Genomic DNA, 14,423 nt, shown 5'->3' with positions numbered 1-14,423 from the left:
CACATATATGTCTCTCGACCATTTCCAGGCACTTAGCAGAAGAAAACTTGATGTCACAGTGCCCTTTATTTGTCCTTCCATTGACAGCCAGCCACCATTACCTTTCTTGGCAGTGATTGTGAACGAGAACCCTAGACTGGTATGGACTGGAACAGTATCGTGTTTAGAGACAAATCTAGGTTCTCTTTGAGATTTCATGACGCTAGGGTTCCAGTATCGAGGCCTTGTAATGAGAGCTTCAATCCTGCCTTTGCTGTGGAATAACACACTGCCCCAACTGCTGGTGTGACGATCGGAGGAGCCATCACATATGACATTCGGTCACCCTTAGTGGTGATAAGTAGAGTTGAGCGGACACCTGGATGTTCGGGTTCGAGAAGTTCGGCCGAACTTCCCGGAAATGTTCGGGTTCGGGATCCGAACCCGATCCGAACTTCGTCCCGAACCCCATTGAAGTCAATGGGGACCCGAACTTTTTGGCACTAAAAAGGCTGTAAAACAGCCCAGGAAAGGGCTAGAGGGCTGCAAAAGGCAGCAACATGTAGGTAAATCCCCTGCAAACAAATGTGGATAGGGAAATGAATTAAAATACAAATAAAATAAATAAAAATTAACCAATATCAATTGGAGAGAGGTCCCATAGCAGAGAATCTGGCTTCACGTCACCCACCACTGGAACAGTCTATTCTCAGATATTTAGGCCCCGGCACCCAGGCAGAGGAGAGAGGTCCCGTAACAGAGAATCTGGCTTCATGTCAGCAGAGAATCAGTCTGCATGTCATAGCAGAGAATCAGGCTTCACATCATCCACCACTGCAACAGTCCATTGTCATATATTTAGGCCCAGCACCCAGGCAGAGGAGAGAGGTCCCGTAACAGAGAATCTGTCTTCATGTCAGCAGAGAATCCGTCTGCATATCATAGCAGAGAATCAGGCTTCACGTCAGCCACCACTGCAACAGTCCATTGTCATATATTTAGGCCCAGCACCCAGGCAGAGGAGAGAGGTCCCGTAACAGAGAATCTGGCTTCATGTCAGCAGAGAATTAGTCTGCATGTCATAGCAGAGAATCAGGCTTCACGTCACCCAACATTGGAACAGTCTATTGGCATATATTTAGGCCCCGGCACCCAGACAGAGGAGAGGTTCATTCAACTTTGGGTAGCCTCGCAATATAATGGTAAAATGAAAATAAAAATAGGATTGAATGAGGAAGTGCCCTGGAGTACAATAATATATGGTTAAGGGGAGGTAGTTAATGTCTAATCTGCACAAGGGATGGACAGGTCCTGTGGGATCCATGCCTGGTTCATTTTTATTAACGTCAGCTTGTCCACATTGGCTGTAGACAGGCGGCTGCGTTTGTCTGTAATGACGCCCCCTGCCGTGCTGAATACACGTTCAGACAAAACGCTGGCCGTCGGGCAGGCCAGCACCTCCAAGGCATAAAAGGCTAGCTCTGGCCACGTGGACAATTTAGAGACCCAGAAGTTGAATGGGGCCGAACCATCAGTCAGTACGTGGAGCGGTGTGCACACGTATTGTTCCACCATGTTAGTGAAATGTTGCCTCCTGCTAACACGTTGCGTATCAGGTGGTGGTGCAGTTAGCTGTGGCGTGTTGACAAAACTTTTCCACATCTCTGCCATGCTAACCCTGCCCTCAGAGGAGCTGGCCGTGACACAGCTGCCTTGGCGACCTCTTGCTCCTCCTCTGCCTTGGCCTTGGGCTTCCACTTGTTCCCCTGTGACATTTAGGAATGCTCTCAGTAGCGCATCTATCAACGTGCGCTTGTACTCGCGCATCTTCCTATCACGCTCCAGTGCAGGAAGTAAGGTGGGCACATTGTCTTTGTACCGTGGATCCAGCAGGGTGGCAACCCAGTAGTCCGCACACGTTAAAATGTGGGCAACTCTGCTGTCGTTGCGCAGGCACTGCAGCATGTAGTCGCTCATGTGTGCCAGGCTGCCCAGGGGTGAGGACAAGCTGTCCTCTGTGGGAGGCGTATCGTCATCGTCCTGCCTTTCCCCCCAGCCACGCACCAGTGATGGGCCCGAGCTGCGTTGGGTGCCACCCCGCTGTGACCATGCTTCATCCTCCTCCACCTCCTCCTCATCCTCGTCCTCCAGTAGTGGGCCCTGGCTGGCCACATTTGTACCTGGCCTCTGCTGTTGCAAAAAACCTCCCTCTGAGTCACTTCGAAGAGACTGGCCTGAAAGTGCTAAAAATGACCCCTCTTCCTCCTCCTCCTGGGCCACCTCCTCTTCCATCATCGCCCTAAGTGTTTTCTCAAGGAGACATAGAAGTGGTATTGTAACGCTGATAACGGCGTCATCGCCACTGGCCATGTTGGTGGAGTACTCGAAACAGGGCACACAGGTCTCGCATGGAGGCCCAGTCATTGGTGGTGAAGTGGTGCTGTTCCGCAGTGTGACTGACCCGTGCGTGCTGCAGCTGAAACTCCACTATGGCCTGCTGCTGCTCGCACAGTCTGTCCAGCATGTGCAAGGTGGAGTTCCACCTGGTGGGCACGTCGCATATGAGGCGGTGAGCGGGAAGGCCAAAGTTACGCTGTAGCGCAGACAGGCGAGCAGCGGCAGGATGTGAATGCCGGAAGCGCGAACAGACGGCCTGCACTTTATGCAGCAGCTCTGACATGTCGGGGTAGTTGTGAATGAACTTCTGCACCACCAAATTCAGCACATGCGCCAGGCAAGGGATGTGCGTCAAACCGGCTAGTCCCAGAGCTGCAACGAGATTTCGCCCATTATCGCACACCACCAGGCCGGGCTTGAGGCTCACCGGCAGCAACCACTCGTCGGTCTGTTGTTCTATACCACGCCACAACTCCTGTGCGGTGTGGGGCCTGTCCCCCAAACATATGAGTTTCAGAATGGCCTGCTGACATTTACCCCGGGCTGTGCTGAAGTTGGTGGTGAAGGTGTGTGGCTGACTGGATGAGCAGGTGGAAGAAGAGCAGGAGGAAGCCGAGAAGGAGGAGGTGGCAACAGGAGGCAAAGAATGTTGCCCTGCGATCCTTGGCGGCGGAAGGACGTGCGCCAAACAGCTCTCCGCCTGGGGCCAAGCTGCCACTACATTTACCCAGTGTGCAGTTAGGGAGATATAGCGTCCCTGGCCGTACTTACTGGTCCACGTATCTGTGGTTAGGTGGACCTTGCTACATATGGCGTTGCGCAGTGCACACTTGATTTTATCGGATACTTGGTTGTGCAGGGAAGGCACGGCTCTCTTGGAGAAGTAGTGCCGGCTTGGAACAACATACTGTGGGACAGCAAGCGACATGAGCTGTTTGAAGCTGTCTGTGTCCACCAGCCTAAATGACAGCATTTCATAGGCCAGTAGTTTAGAAATGCTGGCATTCAGGGCCAGGGATCGAGGGTGGCTAGGTGGGAATTTACGCTTTTTCTCAAATGTTTGTGAGATGGAGAGCTGAACGCTGCCGTGTGACATGGTTGAGATGCTTGGTGACGGAGGTGGTGGTGTTGGTGGTACATCCCCTGTTTGCTGGGCGGCAGGTGCCAACGTTCCTCCAGAGGCGGAGAAAGGGGCCGAGGCGGCAGCAGCAGAAGAGGTAGCAGGGGGAGCCTGAGTGACTTCCTTGTTTTTAAGGTGTTTACTCCACTGCAGTTCATGCTTTGCATGCAGGTGCCTGGTCATGCAGGTTGTGCTAAGGTTCAGAACGTTAATGCCTCGCTTCAGGCTCTGATGACACAGCGTGCAAACCACTCTGGTCTTGTCGTCAGCACATTGCTTAAAGAAGTGCCATGCCAGGGAACTCCCTGAAGCTGCCTTTGGGGTGCTCGGTCCCAGATGGCGGCGGACAGTAGCAGGCGGAGTCTCTTGGAGGCGGGTGTTCTGCTTTTGCCCACTGCTCCCTCTTTTGCTACGCTGTTGGCTCGGTCTGAGTCAGTGGCACGACCTTCATTCCATGTGGGGTCTAGGACCTCATCGTCCCCTGCATCGTCTTCCACCCAGTCTTCCTCCCTGACCTCCTGTTCAGTCTGCACACTGCAAAAAGACGCAGCAGTTGGCACCTGTGTTTCTTCATCATCAGAGACGTGCTGAGGTGGTATTCCCATGTCCTCATCATCAGGAAACATAAGTGGTTGTGCGTCAGTGCATTCTATGTCTTCCACCGCTGGGGAAGGGCTAGGTGGATGCCCTTGGGAAACCCTGCCAGCGGAGTCTTCAAACAGCATAAGAGACTGCTGCATAACTTGAGGCTCAGACAGTTTCCCTGATATGCATGGGGGTGATGTGACAGACTGATGGGCTTGGTTTTCAGGCGCCATCTGTGCGCTTTCTGCAGAAGACTGGGTGGGAGATAATGTGAACGTGCTGGATCCACTGTCGGCCACCCAATTGACTAATGCCTGTACCTGCTCAGGCCTTACCATCCTTAGAACGGCATTGGGCCCCACCATATATCGCTGTAAATTCTGGCGGCTACTGGGACCTGAGGTAGTTGGTACACTAGGACGTGTGGATGTGGCAGAACGGCCACGTCCTCTCCCAGCACCAGAGGGTCCACTAACACCACCACGACCATGTCCACTTCCGCGTCCCTTACTAGATGTTTTCCTCATTGTTATCGTTCACCACAACAACAAAAATATTATTTGGCCCAATGTATTGAATTCAAATTCAGGCCTTTTTTTACAGACACCTAACACTATCTGGCTATCTATTTAGGTACAGTATTACACTAATACAGGCACAGCAGTAACCACAGATTTAACTGAATATAAATTTGAGGCCTAGTATTTAGGCGCTGGGTGACAGGTATACGTTTACGGACAGAATTCAACTTGGAAATGCACAGTAGCGTGTGTGTGAAGTTATTCAGAATGACCCTATGTGCACCTTGAATCTTATATACCCTTTTAGGGATAGATTTAAAATAGCTCTGATACAGCAGAAACCACTAAATTAGGAAATTGCTAAATTGGGAATTGTATTTCAACCCAGAACAAAAACTGTGCTTTGACTGACACTAAATAACTTGCCCAGCCACAGAAATAACCACAGATTTAGCTGACTATAAATTTGAGGCCTAGTATTTAGGCGCTGGGTGACAGGTATAGGTTTACTGACAGAATTCGACTTGGAAATGCACAGTAGCGTGTGTGTGAAGTTATTCAGAATGACCGTATGTGCACCTTGACTCTTATATACCCTTTTAGGGATAGATTTAAAATAGCTCTGATACAGCAGAAACCACTAAATTAGGAAATTGCTAAATTGGGAATTGTATTTCAACCCAGAACAAAAAATGTGCTTTGACGGACACTAAATAACTTGACCAGCCACAACAGTACAGCAGTAACGACAGATTTAGCTGGATATAAATTTGAGGCCTAGTATTTAGGCGCTGGGTGACAGGTATAGGTTTACTGACAGAATTAGACTGGGATATGGCCCAAAAATAACCACACTATTGATGGTTAAATGCACTTGGTGTGACAGCTTGACCAACCACACTATTGAGGGTTAAATGCACTTGGTGACAGGCTCAGCTTGCCCCTGATGTAGTATATGGCCAAAAAATAACCAGACTATTGCTGGTTAAATGCACTTGGTGTGACAGCTTGACCCTGATGTAGGATTTAGCCAAAAAACAACCACACCATTGAGGGTTAAATGCACTTGGTGACATGCTCAGCTTGCCCCTGATGTAGTATATGGCCAAAAAATAAACAGACTATTGCTGGTTAAATGCACTTGGTGTGACAGCTTCACCCTGATGTAGGATTTAGCCAAAAAACAACCACATCATTGAGGGTTAAATGCACTTGGTGGCAGCTTGTGCTGGCACACCACAAGACACAAAATGGCCGCCGATCACCCCAGAAAAAAGTGACAGAAAAACGCTCTGGGCAGCCTAAAAACAGTGAGCAATTCAATAGCAGCAGTTCAATCATCCACAGCTGCAGATCGATCTCTGAATGAAGTCTTTTGGAGGAGTTAATCACTGCCTAATCTCGCCCTAACGTCGCAGCTGCAACCTCTCCCTATGCTGATCAGAGCAGAGTGACGTGCGGCGCTACGTGACTCCAGCTTAAATAGAGGCTGGGTCACATGGTGCTCTGGCCAATCACAGCCATGCCAATAGTAGGCATGGCTGTGACGGCCTCTTGGGGCAAGTAGTATGACGCTTATTGATTGGCTGCTTTGCAGCCTTTCAAAAAGCGCCAAGAAAGCGACGAACACCGAACCCAGACTTTTACGAAAATGTTCGGGTCCGTGTCACGGACACCCCAAAATTCGGTACGAACCCGAACTATACAGTTCGGGTTCGCTCATCCCTAGTGATAAGGGACAGTAGCAGCAGGACATCTTGCAGCTAGATGTGTTGCCTCTCAGCAGGATAATGCTTTCCCAAACACAACAATCATTTCCCAAGAATGTCTCTGCCAGATTGCAGCACTTCATTGCCCAGATCACCAATTGAGCATTTATGGGACCAGCTGGGACACCAGCTTCAGCATCCTCTGAATAGCAGGATCTACAGACCCCACTGCAACATCTGTGGGCAAATGTGGCACAGGATACCATATGGAACTTGTATGCCTCCATGCCCAAACGTATCTAATCTTGTGTCTAGGATAGAGGCGGCCCAACAGAATACTAGAACCTTCGTCCTTCTTGTAAAATTTTCCCAGTAAACTTATCCTTTTGCTGTAATATTGTAATCCCTTACATATCATCATTACAGTCACCCAAAGATTCACTGTATTCTATATTTCCTATAGACATTCATCACCTATCCACAGTTGGATAGCCTCCATTAAATGTATATGGAGACGATAGCCTAGTACTGCAATCTTCATCTGTCCTATAAACATTGAGTGGAGGAGCAAGGGTGCTTTCTATCCTGTGGATTGTGGGGCAGCCCAGTTAGGCTACTTTCACATTAGAGTTTTCAAATCCACTATTGAGATCCGTCATAGGATCTCAATAGCTGAAGAAAACGCTTCAGTTTTGTCCCCATTCATTGTCAATGGGGGCAAAACTGAACTGAATAAACCTGACTCACCAGAATGCATTCTGTTCCGTTTGGTTGCGTTCCCATCGTGGACAGAATAACGCTGCAAGCAATGTTTTTATGTCCATAATGTAGTACAGAGCAAGACCCAATAGAAAACGCATCCGTCCCTCATTGACTTTCAATGGAGTTCATGACTGATCCGTCTTGGCTATAGAAGACATACTACAACCGGATCCGTACATGACGGATGCATGCGGTTGTATTATTGTAAGGGAAGCGTTTTTGCAGATCCATGATGGATCCGCAAAAAACGCTAGTGTGAAAGTAGCCTTAACTATCTGAAAGGTAACCTCTCATATCTTGCCTAGATATTTCCTAGAGAAGGCTGGTGTATTTCTTGGGATGCATCACTGTGGTAGCCTTTGCTTTGAAATCCTGGCGGGCACCCCGGATACAAACAGTTGTTTTACTCTGAAAAGCTATAGTGTTTGAGTCAGAGAAGCCCTCAGGGTCCATTCACACGTCCGTAGTGTATTGCGGATCCGGCCGGCACCCCTATAGAACTGCCTATTCTTGTCCGCAATTGCGGACAAAAATAGGACATGTTCTATTTTTTTGCGGAGCCGCCTCCTGGAAGTTCGGGGCCGCGCTCCAGAAATGCGGATGCGGAGAGCACATAGTGTGCTCTCCGCATCCCTTCCGGACCCATAGAGAATGAATGGGTCCTCACCCGTTCCCGATATTGCGGAACGGATGCGGACCCATTTGCGGACGTGTGAATGGACCCTTAAAAAAAAAAAAAAAAAAAAAAAAGAGCCAGAAATGAGAAGAAGAGTTAAAAACTCAACTCCGCACCAGCTTATCCTCGGTTGACTTGATTGACAGATTCTCCCTATTTGTGTGTCCCTGTGAAACCTGTCAATAAAGTTGAGTTGATCAAGCTACTATTCTGTGTCTATGCTCTCTTTTAATCACTAAACTATGTTCTCTCTTTATTCTGCATGGTCCAGGTAGCTTGGCGTTCCTGACAGCTTTACTCTAAAGGAAATGTGTCAATTAAATTAGTTTTCTGCAATTTAAAACCAGTTAGCAGCATGTACCTTTTCTTTCTAATCTATTTTTATTTTCTGATTGCAGATTTATTCTATTTTCTGAACATGATTATTGGGGCGTCCATCTTGACTGAACTGTTCTTAACATTTAGAAAGCATGAAGAAAATTGCTTCACGGCAGCTCCATGGGCCATAGAGGCAATGGACAGGAGGGGACCTCATTGAATTCTATGGGAGGGTTTTCTAGACATGCTCTGTGACCTGTGCAAGGGTTATTGTACAAGGAAAGAATAGATAAGCTCTGACAATCGCCTATTGTGAATGGTGGATCATGTCTTATCTATACACATATGTGATATCATTACAGGCAGGATTAGAATGACAGATAAGCAGGTAACTGCAGTAAAGTGATCAGTACAGACCAAGAAGTGGCGCCTATTATTAGCCTTAGTGGCCAGTGTGAAAACTGCAGGATTTTATGGTATTTGTTTAAATATAGAGATTGAGATGGAAAATAAAAAATAACATAATCAAAGATTCTTTAAAAATATTGCAAACATAAAAGCGTGACTTAAACAGTAGGTCAATTTTTTGATGATACATTTCCTTAAAATGTGTGTCTGTCTCCAGCAATAATGTAGGTTTCTGAAGCGTTACATGCGCTGTTCAGCCGATTACGGGGCCAGTTTCATTAAATAGGTTGTCCTTGTGAGACATCCCTTTTTAATGATTAGAAGATGAAGATGATAATTTCAGAACTGTAACAGTCTGACTGCTCTATTAAAGGAGGATTACAGGATCAGCAGTTACGTGAAGTGAAATTTCACTAAGTGAATTTCTTTTGTTTTGTCTTACCACAGTGAAAGAATAGATGTCTCCTGCAGGGAATGGACTTCAAAGTGTACATATATATTTCATGCAGGTGTTTTTTGTTATGGAATGTGGCCCAGTTTATTTCTGATTAAATATACTCTTGAACAATCTAGCCTAGATATTTCCTAGAGAAGGCTGGTGTATTTCTCGGGATGCATCACTGTGGTAGCCTTTGCTTTGAACTTCAATCAAAGTAAAGCTTTAAGATCAAGAGTACTGAGGCAATAGTAAGTTAGCAAATTCTATTTTTTACCACTTCGAGGTCTTGGCCATTTCAGAGATTATCTAGCCTGTCGTCAGCTTTTCATTCTTTGTACTTGAACTTAAAACTGACCTTTGTTGATAGAAATGCAGGTTAATACTAGCATTCCTCTTTTGCACTGTCTGTAACAAATTTCATGGTTTGTATTGTATGGTCCCTAACTAAAAGTTCAGATCTTTTTCTGGTCACTGCTTCTGGCAGTGGTGATAAAATTGTTGTTTCAAGTTGCAAGTCCAAACCTGTTCCTCTTCTGGAGTTAGCAGAGGGGGTAAGTATATTGGAATTTGGCTTTTTGGGGGATGACATTCTCGGCCATTGATTATTTTAGGGGGATCTATGCAGCCGTAGTTTCTGCTTTGTTTTCAGTGAAATGTTTCTTTGCAAAAGTTCATCCATATGTTAGTTCCATGTCAGCACAGACTGTACTGTACTGTTAGTTCCATGTCTGTACCGTCCAGTTTTTTTTGTCAGAAAAACTCTTCCCCCAACACTTCACCATTGGTAGAATGCAGGTGGCAGATATTTCCACAGTCTCCCTCTGTTTGCTTAACCACCTCAGCTCCCCTAGCTTAAACACCCTTAAAGGGGTTGTCCAGGTTCAGAGCTGAACCTGGACAGCCCTCCATTTTCACCCCGGCAGCCCCCCTGACATGAGCATCGGAGCAGTTCATGCTCCGATGCTCTCCTTTGCCCTGCGCTAAATCGCGCAGGGCAAAGGCATTTTTCAGAGTTCAGGTGACGTACCGGGCTCTCCATGGGGCTGACAGGAACCCCGGTGACGTCACCGGCACTGATGGGCGGGATTTGGCTCTGCCCTAGCCAGTAAAACGGCTAGGGCAGAGCTGAAGCCCGCCCCTCAGAGCCGGTGACGTCACCGAACACACTGCTGTGCGGAAGTTACCGCCCGGCAGTGTGTTATTAAAAACAAAAGAGCCTGTGCCCTGCGCGATCTAGCGCAGGGCACTGAAGCGCATTGGAGCATGAGATGCTCCGATGCTAGCCTCAGGGGGGCTGCCGGGGTGAAAATAAGGGTATGTCCGGGTTCAGCTCTGAACCCGGACAACCCCTTTAATGACCAGACCACTTTTTACAAATCTGCACTACACTACTTTCACCTGTTATTGCTCGGTCATACAACTTACCACCCAAATGAATTTTACATCCTTTTCTTCTCACTAATAGAGCTTTCATTTGGTGGTATTTCATTGCTGCTGACATTTTTACTTTTTTTTGTTATTAATCAAAATTTACAGATTTTTTTTGTAAAAAAAATGACATTTCACTTTCAGTTGTAAAATTTTTCAAATGAAACTACATTTCTATATAAAGTTTTATCTAAATTTATTGTTATACATGTCTTTTGATAAAAAAAATGTTTGGGTAAAAAAAAAAATGGTTTAGGTAAAAGTTATAGCGTTTACAAACTATGGTACAAAAATGTGAATTTCTGCATTTTGAAGCAGCTCTGACTTTCTGAGCACCTGTCATGTTTCCTGAGGTTCTACAATGCCCAGACAGTAGAAAACCCCACAAGTTAGCGGAAAATTATGATTTTTCTCATATTCCACTAACTTGTGACAAAAAAAAAAAACTTCCATGAACTCACTATGCCCATCACAAAATACCTTGGGGTGTCTTCTTTCCAAAATTGGGTCACTTGTGGGGTAGTTATACTGCCCTGGCATTTTAGGGGCCCTAATGCGTGAGAAGTAGTTTGAAATCAAAATGTGTGCAAAATGCCCTGTGAAATCCTAAAGGTGCTCTTTGGAATTTGTGCCCCTTTGCCCACCTAGGTTGCAAAAAAGTGTCACACATGTGGTATCGCCGTACTCAGGAGAAGTTGGGCAATGTGTTTTGGGGTGTCTTTTTACATATACCCATGCTGGGTGAGAGAAATATCTCTCTAAAAGACAACTTTTCCCATTTTTTTTTTATACAAAGTTGGCATTTGACAGAGATATTTATCTCACCCAGCATGGGTATATGTAAAAAGACACCCCAAAACACATTGCCCAACTTCTCCTGAGTACGGCGATACCACATGTCTGACACTTTTTTGCAGCCTAGGGGCGCAAAGGGGCACTCATTCCTTTTAGAAGTGCATTTTTAGACATTTGGATTCCAGACTTCTTCTCACGCTTTAGGGCCCCTAAAATGCCAGGGCAGTATAAATACCCCACATGTGATCCCATTTTGGAAAGAAGACACCCAAGGTATTCCATGAGGGGCATGGCAAGTTCATAGAAGATATTTTTTTTTTGGCACAAGTTGGTGGAAATAGATTTTTTATTTAATTTTTTTTCTCACAAAGTCTCCCTTTCCGCTAACTTGGGACAAAAATTTCAATCTTTCATGGACTCAATATGCCCCTCAGCGAATACCTTGAGGTGTCTTCTTTCCAAAATGGGGTCATTTGTGGGGTGTTTGTACTGCCCTGGCATTTGAGGGTCTCCGCAATCATTACATGTATGGCCAGCATTAGGAGTTTCTGCTATTCTCCTTATATTGAGCATACGGGTAATGAGATTTTTTTTCCGTTCAGCCTCTGGGCTGAAAGAAAAAAATAAACGGCACAGATTTCTTCATTCGCATCGATCAATGTGGATGGAAAAAATCTCTGCCAAAAAAAAAAAAAAGGAGGGGAAAGGCATCTGCCAGGACATAGGAGCTCCGCCCAACATCCATACCCACTTAGCTCGTGGGCTGCGCTGCTGGTGTTTGCCTCACCACGTAATCCGCCAGCGCCAGCCCCACTCTGCTGCCCTTTGAAGCGGATCCTGCGCAACCTGTGGTCTAGCAACACGGGGCCGGGTACGCCTGGTGGTATCAGGGACCTCAACCTCCTTGTCCGAACTTTGGGTCAGACTGCCACTGCTTTCTACAGGTTCATATTCTGACCCGCTGGATTTGTCAGATGAGGGTTCCCATTCCTCATCCGACTGGGTCAGAAGCCTGTAGGCCTCTTCAGAAGAATACCCCTTATTTGCCATTTGGACTACTAAATTTAGGGGGTATTCCCTGAGACTACCCAAGAAAAAAAGCAAGCCTGTCTTACAAATGGGAGGCTAGCGAAGTACCGGAGGCCGCTGCGATTGATAAAAAATGGCAAAACTGATTTCTTTATCGCCGCAGTGCGTGTAAAGTGATTGTGCAGTGATCAAAAATAAATAAATTTTTTGTCACTGCGGCGTGGCGGGCGTGGGTGAACGCACGTGTGGACGACCGATCAGGTCTAATCAGGCAAACACTGCGTTTTGGGTGGAGGGCAAGCTAAGGTGACGCTAATACTATTATAGATCTGACTGTGATCAGTTTTGATCACTTACAGATACTAGAACAGTACAAATGCTGATTAGCGATACGCTAATCAGCGAATCAGTGACTGCGGTGGGCTGGGCGCTAAACGATCGCTAACTACCTAACCAAGGGGCCTAAACTATCCTAAAACTATCAGTCAATACCAGTGGAAAAAAAAAAGTGACAGTTTACACTGATCACTTTTTTCCCCTTTCACTAGGTGATTGACAGGGGCGATCAAGGGGTTAATTGGGGTGATGGGGGGTGATCTGGGGCTAAGTGTACTGTTGGTGTGTACTCACTGCGAATTGTGCTCATCTGCTGGAACCAACCGACGAAAAGAACCAGCAGAGGAGCACAGCAGTCATTTAACACATTATATTTATAAATATAATGTGTTAGATGGCTTGTGATAAAAAAATTTGAAAATCATCAGCCTGCCAGCGACGATCATTGGCTGGCAGGCTGATGCCGAAATTGTCCTGAAACTTTTGCCGGCCCGCGATGCGCGGGCCGGCTCTGAGCGTCATCTCGCGTCTCGCGAGATGACGCATAGATGTGTGACTGTGCCTGAGTGAGCCGCCTCCGGAACGCGATCCTGCGTTAGGCGGTCCGGAGGCGGTTAAAGGGGTTGTCCGAGTTATGGAAAAAAAAATATATAGCAATGTAAATGTAATGGGCAGCAATATATAACTAAGCTAAGCAAGTTTTAGGCCAAAAAAAAATAATCTATATTTCCCTGGTTCTCTTCTGGCCCTTTGTTTACCTGCAATAACAACAATCTCTGCCCTTCGCCCTGCTCTGCTAAGGGAGTGAATACAAGTGCTGCCCTGATTGACATGTCTGCTTGCTGGGAGACTCAGCAGCATGTTGTATTTGTAGGACTACAAATCCCAGCTGTACAATGACACTGCTGATACACAAAGGATCTTCCCCCTGCCTGTTCTTGTTCAATGCTCTGCAGAACTCCTCTGTCAGCTCCTGTGCCCAGAATTGGTCTCCTCATAGCCTGCAGCTACTCTGTAAAGCCTTCAGCCCTGAGTCTGTGCTAATGTTTTTACTCAAGAATCCAGGGAGAGAGCAATAAGCAGCAGCTGGCAGTGCAGGGGTGTGTGGCCAGCACAGTGACATCTTGTGTACAGGCACACATCTGCTCTCTCAGGCTTGTGCAGCGAAACATCATCTGAGCAGGGAGAGATGCTGACATCACAGGTCATGTGACCCTCAGTCAAATCTGAGAAAGCAGCAATTGGAAATAAAGTAAGTGAATTTAAAAGTCATTTCATTTGCCTAGTTAAAAACATACAAAGAACAAAATAATAACTCAGACAACCCCTTTAAGGCTACCTTCACATCACTGGTAACCTGTTACGGCAGAAACAGCCTGACGGAGGTCACCAGATCCAGGAAGCAGACTTTTGTCCGGCCGAAACCCGGCACTCATGCTGGAAAGCTGCTGGATCCCATTATAGTCTATGGGGTCCAGCGGTGAATGGCAATATCTGGCAATGCCGGATCGGGTTACTGATGACGTAAACATAGCCTAAACAAACTAGCTGTCACACCAGCTTCAGCGCTCCTGGGACTCAGTTCCACAAGCTCCAGAGTTCAGGAATCCAGCCCTCTGCTAATTGTAGTTTTTTTCCTCGAGGATGAGACAAAACATAGTGCAAACACCACCTGAACGATTTCAGATTTAGGGGGCTTTATTATACTTACAAATTTAAAATGAAAATAAAAGCGGTCATAAAAAATCATATCCAGCAGCACACTAAACCTTTTTGCCCGACCCAGGGTTTCACTTTCTCTGGCTTCTGGGGAATTTAATCGGACTCTCATCCCATTTTTTATTACTGGCATGCAATCAGTTCTTAGAGAAACTGAAAAAGCTTGCATCTGTTTTTTGAAAAAACAAAAAACTGATCCGGT

The 14,423-nt window shown here is 46.4% G+C and overlaps 1 protein-coding gene across 2 annotated transcripts in view; it reads left to right on the top strand.

The window, feature by feature from the left end:
* The window catches only part of NEDD1 (NEDD1 gamma-tubulin ring complex targeting factor), an 83,854-nt gene that overhangs the window by 28,852 nt on the left and 40,579 nt on the right, over nucleotides 1–14,423 (top strand). Inside the window, exon 2 of one of the 2 annotated variants that reach the window (XM_044277273.1) lies at nucleotides 9,366–9,465. Coding sequence is in view for 1 of the 2 variants with exons in the window: in XM_044277272.1 (XP_044133207.1) it covers nucleotides 9,371–9,465 (95 nt within the window). In the remaining variant the exon portion in view is untranslated. The remainder of the gene's footprint in view (nucleotides 1–9,365; nucleotides 9,466–14,423) is intronic. The other variant, XM_044277272.1, reaches the window with a different exon arrangement.

This window comes from Bufo gargarizans, chromosome 2 (assembly GCF_014858855.1).
Source record: "Bufo gargarizans isolate SCDJY-AF-19 chromosome 2, ASM1485885v1, whole genome shotgun sequence".
Taxonomy (NCBI): domain Eukaryota; kingdom Metazoa; phylum Chordata; class Amphibia; order Anura; family Bufonidae; genus Bufo; species Bufo gargarizans.
Note: the sequence above shows the minus strand (reverse complement) of the source record. Positions and strands in the feature narration are given on the sequence as shown.